General features: G+C 48.3%; 1 protein-coding gene across 2 annotated transcripts in view; it reads right to left on the reverse strand.

Moving 5' to 3' along the window:
* RANBP10 (RAN binding protein 10) overlaps positions 1-17,207 on the reverse strand; it is a 162,796-nt gene that overhangs the window by 12,404 nt on the left and 133,185 nt on the right. For both annotated transcript variants that reach the window (XM_073307234.2, XM_073307235.1), the window contains 2 exons: positions 7,488-7,672; positions 2,131-2,243 (listed from right to left, as the gene is read on the reverse strand). In XM_073307234.2, coding sequence (XP_073163335.1) covers positions 2,131-2,243; positions 7,488-7,672 — 298 coding nt within the window. The remainder of the gene's footprint in view (positions 1-2,130; positions 2,244-7,487; positions 7,673-17,207) is intronic.

Raw genomic sequence — 17,207 nt, forward strand, 5'->3', positions numbered from 1 at the left:
AGCAGGGAATGGCAGCCTGGTCAGGGCCCATCAGGCTGCTGGGGGAAACAAGGGCCTGGACCATTCTGGGTTCTCTCTACAGAGGCACAATCCCAAATCAGCTGCACACCAAGATCTCAGGAAGCTGGTTCCAGGAACAATGAAGACTGAACTGGTTCAAACCTGACAGTCTGGACGTTTTAAAAGATTCAGGGATACAAAGCAGGAGCGGAGGAATAGCTCAGTGGGCGGAGGGATAGCTCGGTGGTTTGAGTATTGGCCTGCTAAACCCAGAGTTGTAAGTTCAATCCTTGAGGGGGCCATATAGGGATCTGGGGCAGAAATTGGGGATTGGTCCTGCTTTGAGCAGGGGTTGGACTAGATGACCTCCTGAGGTCCCTTCCAACCCTGATATTCTGTGATTCTCTGAGCGCCAGGTCACCATGCTCGTGGTCACACACCAGCCAGCAGTTTCTTCACTGCCTTTCTTTCCCCCTCTCTTGCTTTTCTGGTTTGCAGGCTTTCACTGGTTTCTCTCTGCCTTTGATGCTTCTCCTCCTTCGATTCTATTTCTGTCTCCCTATCTGTGTTGTTCCTCTCTTGATTTGCCTGTATCTTACAGAGCCCATTTTAATCGGTCTCAGTTTCACCGGGACACAGAGACATCTCCTTCTCTAACACACTTCCTGTTTAGTCTCCTTTCCCACAGATGACTGTGGCACTCCTACCCCACATCAGATATCCCCATCAGGTTGGGCAGATAACCCACGTACTAATAAAATCAATGACATCAAAGCAGCTTGAAATCTACAAAAAGCTCTCCTGCTTTGCAGCCTCTTCCCTCTCTCATCAAAGTGACAGCAGGGCAGAGTGCTGTCCATTTCAAACTGTTTCTGCTTTGCTGCTCTAGGTGTGGCCTGTCAGCAGAGAAGTGGACAGTCATAATCCTTGCATGGGCATTGTGGAGGGAGGTGCAGCGCTGGGCAGCAACTGCAGGTCATCCCAGGCTGCTGGGCAGAGGATTCTTCCAGCCTGAACACGCATTGAGTGTGTATAAGAAATGTGTGTTCCAGACAACTACAGAGGAATGTAACATAGGTGTGACATGACATAATAGCCGCGTGGGAGACAGATCACAAGGAGGAAGGAGGCACATGCAGCAGAGGACAGAACAGCAGAGCATCAGGGGATGAAAATGGAAATCAGCCAGGAGAAGATGGAAAAAGATGCGAGACTGGACCCAATGCTCTGCGATTCTGTAAAAAAAAAAAAAAAAATCAGGGGGATTCTAAAGACTGCATTCCAACTGCTCTCCAAGTCCTTAATAATCCAGTTCCCTGGATCCAGGGAGGGTTCTCTTCAAAGATGTATTTTTCCACGAGCAAGTTCATTAGAATGGTTCAAAGAAAACAAAGCAGCACATTTCATGCCTGTGGAAGCTGGTGGCCTGGACATTAAGAGGTGAAGGGGGGGGGAAGGATAGCTCAGTGGTTTGAGCAGTGGCCTGCTAAACCCAGGGTTGAGAGTTCAATCCTTGAGGGGGCCATTTAGGGATCTGGGGCAAAAATTGGGGATTGGCCCTGCTTTGAGCAGGGGGTTGGACTAGATGACCTCCTGAGGTCCCTTCCAACCCTGATATTCTATGATTCTATTAGCTGATGTAGCAGGCAAAGCAGACAGGTGTGGTGCATTGCTCTCTATACAGCTCTGCTCACTGCAAAGCCCTTCAGAAGCAGAAAACATGAAATGAATTTGACCAGGGTTTGGCTTGATTCCTTTGTAATGGGTGCCACAGTAAAACCAGGCAGATGCATTAAGGCCTCTACGGCCCCAGCCCTTAGAATCAAGTTAACGAGACTGCTGCCAGCAGGAATCTAAAGCCCCAAATTAAAGATATCTCTGGGGTCTCAGTGCAAATGTTAGGGGAGATCAGCTCTTTAATAGTAAATGTAATCAGCTACATTGTTCCAGAACTGGGCCCCATCTCCAAGTACCTCCTGCCCTGGAGCAACTCTTATCCTGATGTGCCAAGCTGCTAGGCCATGAGTTTGCAAGGATAGGAGCCTAAGAGGTGAAGGAGAGAGATGGGAAGGGAAGGGCTGTGACTTGGAGATGGAACCTAAGGAAGAAGAGTGCTCTACGGAGTCTTACTTTGCCTGTTCTTTATGGAGGTCTGTTCTTCCTGGATTGTGGTTTCTGTCACTCTGGCAAAGGCCGTCGCTGTTGCACAGTACCCATGATGAACCAGGTAGGAAGACACCATACTAGGAAATAAGAAAATAAAAACAGCATGATATGCATCACTAAAACAGAGGAACCACAGGAAGGAGGGGAGGGAAATCAACACAGGTGCTGTTGCAGTTTCAGCATCAGGGAAAGCTACTCAACTCAGCCCTGCTAGAACACAACCAGTGTCTTGTTCCTGGGGTCCAATCAGTGCTAACTGCAACATAAACCCTGTCCACTGGGAATTGGTCTGAGGCCCCCAAAATCATCTAAAAACAGACATCAGATATATTTATCTTATTATAATCGACCTGGGCTGGACATGGACATGTGACCCAAAAGGGAAAGATTCCACATTCCATTACCAATGCTACAAGCCATTCAGGACCATAAGAGCTTTTGCTTTGTTTTGATCTTTACTAACTCAGCATTTTCTGTACAAAGATCTCAAAGCAGTTTACAAACTAATTAATTTAGCCTCAATCTCCTTGGAAGCAGACCAGGATCGGCATTCTACAGACAGAAAAACCATGACATCGAGAAGCTGAGTTACAGGTGTCCTGAGTTCTGATCATTAAATGCTTTTTTCAACAACGCAACGGATAATTGAATGGATGCCTTCATATTTATATTACTTCCAGACACTAACAAGTGATTTACCATACAGTCAAAATTTGAGCACTTATTTAGCACATGCATTACTGATTTCTGAATTATGTTTTCATCCTTAAACGTTGGAAGTAAAAACAAATATTTTCACTGTGATGTCAGACAATATACGCAGTAGAAATATATCTCCCCAGTGACAGCAGGGACCTTTCCTTGTTGAATCCATCTTGCGCCTTCTCATCGTCTCTGTCATTTAAATGTTAGTGCTAATGTAGACTTCATCAACACCTTAAATGGTGGCCTGGAAACTGGCTTGGAAATAGCTTCTCCACCAAGCTGGCTGCTGATTAAGACTGACCAATGAGACAGGGCCAGAATGGATTTTCAAACTGATGACTCTCTCTATAGGAGGGAAATATTTTTGGGAGACAGCAACACATTTGCAGTTCAGATGGGATTAACAGCTTTATTATTTTAAAAAACTGCCCAGTGACTTGCTCTGAGACTGGACTCCATTCACTGCTATTAGAGGGCAAGCGAGTACTCGCCAGGATCCTCCTTGTCACAACCACACACAGTACTGTAACACCAGCCTGCCTGGTATGCACTGCAGAAGGTGCTGACCAGCCATCCCTCTTCACAGCCAGCCAGCCTCTCTCCAGCTTTCTGGCCATCTTTTGCACCCAAAGGCAAACTCCAAGTGAATGAGCTGCAACCCAAAGAGTTTTTGTCTATTTTTAATAGCTCTTTCAACAGCTAATCTTTGGGTTCCCTATCTGGGAACCTCTTCACTACAGCAAGGCAATATAGAGACATAGCCACACTGGAAACAAATGGCAGTAGTTACCACCAAACTGTCTGAAAAGCTTGTAAAGACAGTCCTGGTGCCACTGCAGAAGCTTGAATCATTTCATGCCAAAATTTTGGAAGACAGTTTGCAGCATGTGTGTGACTGAGTGTCTCATGATTAAAGTCAGAAATAGAGTGAGTTTACATGCTGCAATTCTGGCACAGAATAGCCCAAGAGGCTGGTCAGGTAGCATAACATCATGGGCTTAACCCTTTCAGATTCCTGATCAGAAGTTTGGAACAACCAAGATGACTTTGTCTGTTGAACCCATCCCATACTTTACACAGAGCCCCAGGCTCGGGAAGTGTAATGACTGCAGTGCAGTGCAGACGGAATCAATAAAAGCTCGAATGTCTAGTAACCTGGGACATAACAGCAAACATCTCATTAAGATGGCGAAGTTAGACTACGGTTGAAACGCTAAGAACTGGGCTGGCTTTCTGTTAAGTTGAATCCAATTGCCAGAGCTATCTAACTCCTTACCATAGGTATTTAAACTGCACTATACAGCTAAAGGAAATCAGAGCTGCCCCGCATTCTTATATTTCTGTCCTTGGCATCACAGCCTCTCAGCAGCCACCCCTGTCAACTGACCAGTGCAGTACCCTGTCCTTTGTACTAGTTTACTACCAGCACCAACTCACGGGTTAGATGCCTTGCATATTTACCGCAATACAATGCTCTGCATTGGCTAGCTGAGTGCCACATGTCCAGCCAGGAACAGCTCCTGAAATGTTTGAGAGATGTTGCTCCTCTGAGGAACGTGCTACATGGTCTCAAAATAAACTGCTGCTGGCTGCTCTGGCAGGCTGCTTTCATGTTAAGGCAAGGCAAGGCTAATGATCTTCACAGTCCCAGGCTAGACCAGGTCTTGTCTTTGGTGCCAGACTGATAAACATCCCCAAAGCCAAACGTGCTGGTGGGACGGTAGACACAGAACTTACAGAAACACTACAGGTAGGGCTATGCGCCTTAAAGTGAGTGCTCAGAGCACAAGCATGGAGCGCACCTGGGTACAGCCTGCAGTGCTGCGGGCTTTTCTGGCTCATCCAGGCTGGCTTCCTTCCTCTGCTGTCTTGTACCTCTGGTTTCTGTTGAAATGCCATCAGGCACACTTCAGGTGCATTACCAGTGTTGAGATCCTACACATCTCTCTCTGCCAGCCACACCAGCTCAGCTACATTTCACGCTATTTTAGATTCTCCATGGCAGTGGCTAAAATCAGTCAGCATGGACACCAGGGGATCAGAATAACGTGAAGGAAGAATTATTTATCAATATGCAGCCCTTGCTAGTGGCTGCATTCCTTTATCAACCACTCTTACAAGTGAAAACTGGTGTATGTGGTGGGAGAGGGGGAGGTGTCCCTTTCAGGAACGCTGCCACACCAAGCTTCCTTCTCCAAGCACAGGGGATCATTCACCTTGCGGACATGTGCCCAATCCAGTCAATTCCCCTGTACCACACTGTCTCTGTACGTGCCTTTCAGAATGTAATACCCAGAAGTTCAGGGCACAGAGAGTTTTTTTGGACTCTGTGGCATGTGGGCCTGATACGCGGGGGTCAGTTCTGCAGGACACTCACATTTCTGATCAGTTCCTGGAGGACAGACCACATCCTGTTGGCTTGTTTTGGTGGGCTGCTCTCAGACCAAACAGCAGCTACTGAAATTACAAAGCATGCCTATCGGCACTACAGATGTCTGGTTGCGTAGCTGTCGGTCAGGGGTGCTATGAGGTGTGATCTCCGACCAATACAGCTGTGCCAGCAGAAGTCCCTAGGGTAGACACAGCCGTACTGCCAGAGCTGTGCTTTTACTGGTATGGCTTGTTGTACTCAGAAGGGGAGGTTTTACTTGGCCAGTGTAGCTGTGTTCAGTCGAGCAGCGCTGTCCCAGCATGGTACACCACTATTCCAAAGCATTCCCAGCGTAGACGTGGCCTGACTCGCCAATGCCCTCAGCTGATCCCTGGTTAGCCCTCTCCACGGAGGAGGGACTCGTGTTTCCATGAGGTGACGAGTTTATTACATGTCCGGAGCTCAGGACTCCAGCTCCTTTGTTCCTGGACTGGAAGAGACCTGGAGAAAACAGCCACAGAGCACTCTGCCCCCTGCAAGGAGGGCTAGGCCAGCATTCCTTTCTGACAAGGCTCCATGTCTTGTGTGGCACATGACACCCAAATTACCCCTCCCTCACGTGTCACTGCCCCCCGGGACCTCTCATGTCACCATGCCCAGCCCTCCCGCCCACTGCCCACTCCTAACCAGTACAGGAGCTCCTGTGATCTCTGTTACTAAATTCAATACATTTCTCGTTTTACAATTTTCAGTATGCTGCAGATTTTGCATCGGGCACCACGTAACTGTCCCGAGCACACTGTCCTGGGGAAAACAGGAAGTGGATTCCCAGGTGAAGGGCAAATTGGAGCCTGTGGCACTGAGAAAATGTGGGAAGCTGTTTGGGCTTCTGGCCCCCAGGAAGCAGTAGAGACATCATCTCCTCCTGTCCATATTGAAAGCATCTCCTCCTTCCCTCCCCTGCCCGCACTCAGAGTGGGAAAGGGAATGGAATTCATTTTCCATTCTCTATGAATAGCTCTTCACAGCTGTCCCAACATACCATGTCTGTAACTTGCTGCTCAGAGCCACACATCTGGATAAGCACATCAGCATGATGTTTTACCAAAACCATCAGCAGTGAAGCAAATATTGGCATGTAAATGGTCATTAAGTTTCAAACAGCCCGTTGAGACAGTTCACACCCCTCAGTGCTGTCATTTCAGGATGTCTGCAGACTCAGGCAGACACCGTCCACCTTTGAAAGGCTCATTTCAGAACCAGAAGGACCAGACACTTTTAAGAAGAATGGCAGCTTAGTCTTTGGAGCTCAATTACGCAGCAAAATGAGGGCAAACTTGCATTATGCATTCGCTAATGATCCTGCAACTGACTGCGGGGGAGGAGAGGGAGGGCTGGCTGCCTTAAGAGGAGCCAAGTTTTGCCCTGTTCATGGGCACAAGACTAAAAGTGAGGCTTGTAGAGGCTTTGAGGAAAAGCACCAAAGAAACAATCCTGAGTGCCTAGCTGATGTGGACTCCATGAGTTCCCTTAAGAGTTGTGTCTCCAAAGGGCTGAATTAAGCCATGTCTACCCTACAGCGGCTAGAGGGGCATAGCAGCTATGGCCCTGTAGCTAAGCTGGATAACCATGAGGTGCAGACGCAGCCTATGACGACGGAAGGGGTTTTCCCATCACTGTAGGAACACCGCCTACCTACCTGACAGAAGCTTGTCTGCACTTGAAATGCTACGGTTAACATTCAGTTAGGGTCAACCTAGCTTTTTAGTGCACCCACACCTAAGCATGCTGCCATCAACCAAGCTGTGCCTACACTGAGGGATTGATCAGATTAGCTCCAGCACTCAGGGGTGTGGCTTTTTCCCACCCTTGAGCACCATAGTGACGTTGACTTAAATTTTAAGTGTAGACAAGGCCTTCAACTCTGTTTACACCAATCCCTTAATCTCCTCACCCTGACATATCTCCTAAAGATCGGAGCGGAAAAGGGTTTCATCCTGAGCAGGGCAGGAATGGCAGATCAGGTTTCGGATCTTCACCAAGAGAACGCTTAGTGATGCTTTCAAGAGCCTGCCTCTAAATACTAAGACGGCCTCCCTGGACTGTGGCACAAAGTATCATCACACAGTGTAAGGGAGCACAACAGAATTCACGTTACCATTGCTCATTCTGCAGTATGTGTCAGACTGGTGCTACGTCTAAGCCAAGAAAAGTAGAAGAAAGAAAGACTGCAGCAGAGACTCACTTCTGCAGCATTGCTTGCCACTCGCCTAGTCTGTCTCCTATGGGAAACCGCTTAATGGTGCCCTGAATCTTTGCTCGCCACTCCCTCATGTAGTCCTCAATGTCAAACACGAACGGCTGCTGCCCGAAGTTGGCGTCTACGATTTCTCCTGGTGTCTGCAGCCCCACAGTGGGATAGAGATTTGACTGCAAAAAAGAAAGAAAGTCACATTAATGCTTCCCAACCCTTTCCCATGGGCTCCAAGAGGAGCACATGGGTTTGTCTCTGGCCCTCAGGGATGGGCTCCAAGGGCAGGGGAAGCTAGTTTTTAAAACCATGACTTGTAATAAAAGGGGCAAGAGGCAACTATGGCTGCTCTAGGTTGGTGACAGCCTCCAGGCTCAAGAGCCCAGTTCCTGCTGCTCGTGGCATGAAACCAGCACATTGGGCTGCCTTCCCGAAGGACTGAGATCTATGTCACAACTAGCATGTGTGACCTGTCAATCTATTCTTCCAGAGGGTTGTGTGATCTCTACCACAATGCAGGAGCCGGGACAGTTACAAAGACTGAAAGACAAGTGTTTGCATTAGTAAGGTGACTACAAGTTACCCAACAGATGGGAGAGCTCCCATGCCAGCATCTTGGAAGAGGACTCCCCTTTACCACAACTAACCCAACTAGACTAGACCTGGTCCAGACAGGCTCTCCAGCTCTCTATTCTAGGGAACCCTTTCACCTTCATTTCCCCACACCCTGACAGATAGCTGCTATCCAAACATCTTGCACCTCTGGGCAAAAGGGGAAGGATGCAGGACCCCCTCAATCAGCCCCGCGACAAGGGCTGTCCAGCACAGCAGGTGGGGTAGTAAGAGGGTCCTGTAGTTGACTCAGCTCGCCAATGATGCCAACCAAACCAGCAAGTTCACTACCTGGGTTCAATTTCATTTCCAAGTGGCTATGCCAATGTGACAGTCTCTCCAAATATCAACCAACACATCATTCAGAGCTCCTGGAGGGTTGAGACGATGTGATTCAAGTTTGGGGAGATGATCACTGTACACAGTACAAGCAAATGAATGCCATTTAAGTTAGCCCCATACCAATCCTGACCCAATCAAAACCTTTGGAGATTCTCAAAATGGTGCTGTGAGGTATCCAATCTCCATGGCATGTGGAAGAATGAGGGGAGACAACACGCAGAGCAAGGCCTCGCCAAATATTTCATTGTGTGGACGACATCTTAGAGAGTCTCCTGGCCACTTCTCCAGTTCATGATCACATCCGTGGGGCACCTACAGCAATCGCTTAGGCAGGAAGCTAGGAGGAGTCAGTGTGATACAGTCACTGGAAACAAGGAGCAACGGTGGCATCATGTGACCAGACCACTGTCCACAGACCACCAGCAAGCGTGCCAGGAACCAGTGGTGATCTGAGGCCCACGGTTTGGGAACCACTGACAGTAAATATATCTCCCTGCTTTATTCTGTTGCCTTGTAGCTAACTATTCACATCAGGGCCCCATCATGGTAAAACAAGGAGCAAAATGGGCCCAAGTTCCTAAGGGAAAAACTGAACTTCCTGCCCGAGCGCTATCACACAGAGAAACACAGCTCAGTAACTAGCGACAGTCAGAAAAGTTCAAGGATAGGTGAGAACTTTATTGCAGAGACGGCCACGGGTCCTCTCTTTGATACATGACACTGGACGACACGTGCCAAGCAGTTCCTTCCAGCCTGACCATATGGGAGCCTATGCTGGAGCCAGGGATGCCACCTCCTGTTATGAGTTAAAACGAATAAAGGCAGAGTGGAATTTCCGAGAGGTGGCCACACTGATTACTTGCCACTTCGAGGCTCCTGAAATCCTGCCCGGTCACAGAGAGAGGAAGAGCCAGAACTCTGGCTTGTTTAGTTTCATGCACTTGTTAATGAGTGCTAAATGGTGGGCCACACTTTCCAGCTGCCATGTGAGATATAATAAAACAGAACAGCAGTAGATGCTGGTGCAACACCTCTCAGGACACGGCTAGGGATCTGTCCCAAGGTAATGTCAGTGCCTGAGAGCAGCCTGATGGTCCAGGCTTCACTCTCCACAGCTAAGCAACCTCACTGGATTCTGTGACTGAAGAACTCCTTTGGACTCTTTCCTTCTGCTCTAAGGTTTCAAAAGCACTAGGTATGTTGGGCAGATGAAACAGTGCGACTTCTCCCTTCCCCAAAGAACCTCCCAGCAAAGCTGGCATTTCAAGTCTAGTGAACTGGAGCATGCTTTTCTTCACCAAAAGATCTGCATTTAGCTGCTGTTGAGTCGACTGAGATATGAACGGCTGGCACTGTACGTTTCTGGAGTTTGAAATGCCAAAACGAAGTGGAAGCAGCTGCTCCACATAACACTAATTTCCTCCCCTTCTCCTCCCCCCACCCCCCAGGCTGGGAAAGGAAAGGAGGAAACGAAGCTGGCTGCATCACTGACTCAGCATCTCCTTTGTATCATATCCCTGAGCAAGAACAACTGGTGGGTTACGTGGGTGGGCTAATTCAGATGCAGCTCACACCACCCAGTGCCTTATCACTAGCGGCTGCTATGAGTGTGCACCACAGCACAGCGAGGAGATGGCCCAGGGGGGAATTGTGGTATTTAAGGAGTGGAGTTAGAGATCCCCCTCCCCTTCAAACAGAACTGGCAATAAGGAAAAGCCTCCAACAGACACTACCATCTTGTCAGTCTCTGCATCGGGCCTCCAACCTGTTTCAGTACGGCCAGCCCAAGGCCATAAGTCAGACCCAAAAAATCCCAACCCATTAAAAACAATATGTCACAGTGGTTTTTCCTTCAGATTTCTTCACCGTCAGCAGAAGCTGCCAGTCCCCCCTTGGAAAGTGGTCACAATGCAGCCTCTCTTGCACACAAACCGTAGCCTCCTTGTTCGCTGATCGGAGCAATCGTCACTTACACTCTCTGATCCTACGGGGTGCAGGGAGCTACCATTCTACCCCGTCCCTACTGAGTGGGGCAGCTACCTATCCGGCCTTGCGTTCTCCCTCAATGCTCCCCCCACTGTCTCCTCTTCCCCACCTACCTCCTGCATTCATTTGAACATTCTCTCCATTCATATTTCCCTCGGTCACGCCACATCCCCTGCTCCCCCAGTCTACCTCCTGCGCTCCACAGTCCACAGACCCCACTTAGTTTCCTAACACAGTTCCCCTCGCTGCTGTCTCCTCTCCCACAGCCTCATTCTCTGCATGTTCCTAGCATAGCGATTAAGGGGCCATCATCTTCCCTGAGAGCAGCCTGGCTTCACACCCACTGAAAACGTACTGGAAAACGTACTGAAAACTTTGACTTTCAAAGTTAATGAAAGTCAAACTAGCAAAACCTTTGGCAGATGGCAGATAGGACTCTGCAGCACATAGGGAGCAGGTCACTTTGTGGAGCTGATCTGCACTTTTAGGACCCTGTTTGCACAACTGGCTGCCTCAACTCTCATCAGGGCATAGGCATAACTGGGGGCAGATATTAAAGGGGTACTGACGATACGAATTTTTTAAACTGACTACATTTTTCAAACAATTCCCATTTCTGCTATATTCAAAGATTCTGAGGTCAGACAGAACCACACCTGATCGCCTGTATAACACAGCCCATAGAACTTCCCCCAAATAATTCCCAGAGCATATTGTTCAGAAAAGCATCCAATCCTGATTTAAACACTTAAAAATATAGCCCCCTTTAAACAGTATTGCCTGACATTAAAAACATGCCCTGAAAAATATGCAAGGGCTTTTCTGCTCTCCCGTTGATATTTATGCAAGTCTTTTCAGGAAAGGCAAGACTCTCTGACACTGTCTGGACCTGGATGCATGAGAAAGTTGCACTGTGTAAGTTTAAACGGATGCAATCCAATGCAAACCCCTGCATGGATGCTCATCTCACTTTAAAAGTGGCTTATTTTTTTATTCACTTAAACCTGTTCCCTGTTGAAGTCATTTCTGGCTAACTTTTCAGTGATAACACTCTAATGTAGATAAACATTTTCAGAGAAATGCAATTTTTGAGCAGAGTGTCTCCATTTACACTTCTTCAGATTGGAAAATCAGCACTCACCACCTAACCTATAAGCAGTGCTGCTAGGGGCTGTGTATTTTACCCAAGGCCCATTGGTACCAGTAAAGCAGGGGTGGGGAACCTACTGCCCACAGGCCGGATCCAGCCCCTTGCTCATTTTCATTCAGCCTGCAGGCCACACATGTTCAACTCACCCACCAGGGGGTGGGCGCAGAGGGCGAGCCGGCGTTTGCAGCTCCAGCCCCGTGAGGGGCCCGAAGCTCGGGGCTTCCCACCCTCGGGGCTGGAGCCACAAGAGGGAAGCCCCAAGCCTCGTCGCTCCCCGGGGCTGCTGGCGGGAAGCATGGATTCACCAAGGGAAGGTCATGCCTGACTAATCTAATCGCCTTTTATGATGAGATTACTGGTTCTGTGGATGAAGGGAAAGCAGTGGATGTATTGTTTCTTGACTTTAGCAAAGCTTTTGACACGGTCTCCCACAGTATTCTTGTCAGCAAGTTAAGGAAGTATGGGCTGGATGAATGCACTATAAGGTGGGTAGAAAGCTGGCTAGATTGTCGGGCTCAACGGGTAGTGATCAATGGCTCCATGTCTAGTTGGCAGCCGGTATCAAGTGGAGTGCCCCAAGGGTCGGTCCTGGGGCCGGTTTTGTTCAATATCTTCATAAATGATCTGGAGGATGGTTTGGATTGCACTCTCAGCAAATTTGCGGATGATACTAAACTGGGAGGAGTGGTAGATACGCTGGAGGGCAGGGATAGGATACAGAAGGACCTAGACAAATTGGAGGATTGGGCCAAAAGAAATCTGATGAGGTTCAATAAGGATAAGTGCAGGGTCCTGCACTTAGGATGGAAGAATCCAATGCACCGCTACAGACTAGGGACCAAATGACTAGGCAGCAGTTCTGCGGAAAAGGACCTAGGGGTGACAGTGGACGAGAAGCTGGATATGAGTCAGCAGTGTGCCCTTGTTGCCAAGAAGGCCAATGGCATTTTGGGATGTATAAGTAGGGGCATAGCGAGCAGATCGAGGGACGTGATCGTTCCCCTCTATTCGACATTGGTGAGGCCTCATCTGGAGTACTGTGTCCAGTTTTGGGCCCCACACTACAAGAAGGATGTGGATAAATTGGAGAGAGTCCAGCGAAGGGCAACAAAAATGATTAGGGGTCTAGAACACATGAGTTATGAGGAGAGGCTGAGGGAGCTGGGATTGTTTAGCCTGCAGAAGAGAAGAATGAGGGGGGATTTGATAGCTGCTTTCAACTACCTGAAAGGGGGTTCCAAAGAGGATGGCTCTAGGCTGTTCTCAATGGTAGCAGATGACAGAACGAGGAGTAATGGTCTCAAGTTGCAGTGGGGGAGGTTTAGATTGGATATTAGGAAAAACTTTTTCACTAGGAGGGTGGTGAAACACTGGAATGCGTTACCTAGGGAGGTGGTAGAATCTCCTTCCTTAGAGGTTTTTAAGGTCAGGCTTGACAAAGCCCTGGCTGGGATGATTTAACTGGGAATTGGTCCTGCTTCGAGCAGGGGGTTGGACTAGATGACCTTCAGGGGTCCCTTCCAACCCTGATATTCTAAGCCCTGAGCCTCAATGCCTCACAGCAGGGCTGGAGCCGCGAGCACTGGCTCCCTGCACCGCAGGGGGGGAAGCCCTGAGTCTTGGTGCCACCTCCGTGGGGCTGGAGCCTTGAGCACCGGCTCACCCCACTGGAGGGGAAGCCCCAAGCCTCTGCGCCCCCCTGAGCAGGTGAGTTGAACAGGTGTGTGGCCCGCCATTGATTTTTTTTGGTGCGTCAGTGGCTCCTGATACATAAAAGGTTGCCCACCCTTACAGTAAAAGAAAAGAAATTGGTTTTGAACTCTCTGTAAGGAAACTGTTCCCCGACAGGTAATGGGCTGAAGGACCAACTTAAATTTCTGGTGTAAGCTCACTGAAGTCAGAGTCACCCCACTTGTGAATTCAGCCCCCACAACTTCCCTACAACTGGTCAAGGAAGTGCTGCTTATTGCCTGTCTTGTTGGTGTTCTCTAGAAAATTTGCTTCAAGCAGAATAGGCCACAAATGGAGGGGGAAACCTTCACACCCAGTGTCCAAGAGAAATATCAGACCACCATGTGTGTGGTCAAAAGAGAAATCCCATTTCAAGGGAACAGGACAAGCCCTATTAGGGTCCAAGGCCCTTGGATCCTACAAGGCTCACTCAGTTAAGATTTCTGAAGATCTTCATTATTTTCATTCCCTTTTACAGCAAAACTTCTAGAACAGAGTTTTCACAGCCCTGGTGAAGGATGTGAAGAATGCAGTTAATATTTAACATCTTTTATACTTTATGTTCTCTTTGCTGTACCTTACAATGAATGCACGTTGTGTTTCAACTAATCTGAATGCGTCTTCCTTGCTATATTAATGCATAAACATTACCTAAGGTCTAAAGCACTTGGAAGCTGTATTGATGCTAAGCACTATGATATCTGAGGTCTACTATCATTCCTAAAGAGTGTCTTGATCAGTCCTAATGTTGCTGTGCAACCCAAGGGCACCAGTCAGGATCAGAGACCAAACCTCCGGGACACTGCTTTAAGAAACAGAGGAAGATGTGGTCTATGCCCCTAAAGAGACCCAGGCAATGAGTGGGAAAAGGTATCAAGCAGCAGCAGAGAGGCCAGACAGCCTGTTATCTCTGTTTGTTTGACTCTGGGGAGAGCTAGGGGAAGGGGACAACAGGAGGTGGTGAGTAAACAGGAGCAACGGAGTGGGGGGAGGGAGAGAAGGAAGGAAGGAAGGAAGGAAGAAGAGACTTTGTGGGGCATGAATCGGGATGGGAAAGGGAGGACAGGGGATGAGGCTGGCAGCACAGGGACTGTGAGGTCGAAGGTCCGGGCAAGCTACCAGTCAGCAGATATAAAACAACATCCAGACAGCAAATTGCAAGCAGCAGCCTGCTGCCATCACGGGTGTCTGTGGCTGCGAAGGAGGAAGGACCTGGATGGGAAAGACCTGCCTGCTGTCAGTCCCTGACAGAGAAACCCATTTTCCTTTGCCTCTCCTGAGGAAGTGCTGATACAAAGTCTTGGGCTCTGCAGCATTTCTCTGCCCCTTGCCAGCTCCATAACTGGACGGGTACACTTCATTGCCAAATGGGCTTTCGAGGGGGCGTGAGAATCACTTCTGCTCTAGTTACCAGGCAGGAACTGGGGTCTCTGGTAACATGCTCAGCACCCCTATGGCGAGGGAGCATGGACCGCTGCATTCCTTCATTCCGCGCTTTGTTGAAGAGCGGGGACAGGCCCAGGCAGAGGGGAAGATATCACTAGTATACAGCGTGGCACGCTGGGGCTGACATGCCTTCGGTGCACTGGCGGTATGAGGCTGTGGGAAGAGCCAGTGCATTCACACATTGAAGAAAGCGACACTGGCTGTCTGCAGCATTTCCAGTCTTGTTTGTACTCAACGGTGTGAGATCCACAAGGCCAAACCCTAACAGTGCTCACAACGAAGTCCTGCTTTCCCACTGAGTCCTGTCCTGTGCACTAGCTTCCTGGAAGAGACCGATGCTCTACACAAAACATCACATGAGCAGCACCACAGAGATCTGGGTGCCAGGGCAAAAAGACTAGAGGGAAATGTTCTGTTAGACCTATAAGAGCAATAATGGCCAGGAAATACCCTCACTGTTAGCCATTATTGCATACATTGTACTGAACACTCTGGAGTGTCACCACAGGACTTGTTCAGCTGACACCCTAAGAGTTGTGAGCCTAAACTGAAAGGCAGCTCTCAGAACCGAGGCTGCACCTTGCTGAACACGGGCGTTAATCTATAAAAGGAGTACTAGTGACACCTTAGAGACTAAACAATTTATTTGAGCATAAGCTTTCGTGAGCTACAGCTCACTTCATCGGATGCATTCAGTGGAAAATACAGTGGGGAGATTTATATACACACAGAACATGAAAAAATGGGTCTCATGCACACTGGAAGGAGAGTGATCACTTAAGATGAGCTATTACCTGCAGGAGAGCGGGGGGGGGGGGAAGAGGAGGAATGGGGGACCTTTTGTAGTGATAATCAAGGTGGGCCATTTCCAGCAGTTAACAGGAACCTCCGAGGAACAGTGGGGGTGGGGGAAATAGTTTTACTTTGTGTAATGACACATCCACTCCCAGTTTCTATTCAAGCCTAAGTTAATTGTATCCAGTTTGCAAATTAATTCCAATTCAGCAGTCTCTCGTTGGAAACTGTTTTTGAAGTCTTTTTGTTCTAATATTGCGACCTTTAGGTCTGAAATCGAGTGACCAGAGAGATTGAAGTGTTCTCCGACTGGTTTATGAATGTTATAATTCTTGACATCTGATTTGTGTCCATTTATTCTTTTACGCAGAGACTGTCCAGTTTGACCAATGTAAATGGCAGAGGGGCATTGCTGGCACAGGATGGCATATATCACATTGGTAAATGTGCAGGTGAACGAGCCTCTGATAGTGTGGCTGTGTGATTAAGCCCTATGATGGTGTCCCCTGAATAGATATGTGGACACAGTTGGCAATGGGCTTTGTTGCAAGGATAGGTTCCTGGGTTAGTGGTTCTGTTGTGTGGAGTTTGGTTGCTGGTGAGTATTTGCTTCAGGTTGGGGGGGCTGTCTGTAAGCAAGGACTGGCCTGTCTCCCAAGATTTGTGAGACTTATGGGTCGTCCTTCAGGATAGGTTGTAGATCCTTGATGATGCGTTGGAGAGGTTTTAGTTGGGGGCTGAAGGTGATGGCTAGTGGCGTTCTGTTATTATCTTTGTTGGGCCTGTCCTGTAGTAGGTGACTTCTGGGTACTCTTCTGGCTCTGTCAATTTGTTTCATTACACAAAGTAAAACTATTTCCCCATGTTTACTTCCCCCACCCTCCCACTGCTCCTCGGCTGTTCCTGTTAACTGCTGGAAATGGCCCACCTTGATTATCACTACAAAATGTTTTCTCCCCCCCCCGCTCTCCTGCTGGTAATAGCTCATCTTAAGTGATCACTCTCCTTACAGTGTGTATGATACCGATTTTTTCATGTTCTGTGTGTATATAAATCTCCTCACTGTATTTTCCATTGAATGCATCCGATGAAGTGAGCTGTAGCTCACAAAAGCTTATGCTCAAATAAATTGGTTAGTCTCTAAAGTGCCACAAGTACTCCTTTTCTTTTTGCGAATACAGACTAACACGGCTGCTACTCTGAAACCTATCTATATAACTGCACATCTATTGAGGACTGCAGGGGGAGTATTTAACCTTATTATTGCTGCACATGGAGAATGCCCGAAGTCCAGCCACACTCCCTGCAATCTCAGGATAGAGTGGAATACAACCCACTGGCCCTACCCACGCATGAAGGAAAATTCCTTCCTGACCTGCATGTTTGAAGCATTATAGACGAACAGCATATTCAACGAGCAAGCAGAAAATTTTGGCTCATGTAGGATGCCCACAAAGTTTGGACTCCTTGTCAATCATTGAGACAGCCATCTTCTTATAATCTCACAACTACTTTTCACTGTCTCTGGTGCAGTTAAGTGCAACGCCATGTGGAAGCTCCTGATTTGAGAGCAGCTTGACACATTTCAGGCTGGCAGAGCCAAGAAGTGACTATCAAACCCTAGAGAGCGGAGCTCAGCACATCTTCGCAGT

The sequence above is a fragment of the Lepidochelys kempii genome, chromosome 12, assembly GCF_965140285.1.
Source record: "Lepidochelys kempii isolate rLepKem1 chromosome 12, rLepKem1.hap1, whole genome shotgun sequence".
NCBI classification, from domain to species: Eukaryota; Metazoa; Chordata; order Testudines; family Cheloniidae; genus Lepidochelys; species Lepidochelys kempii.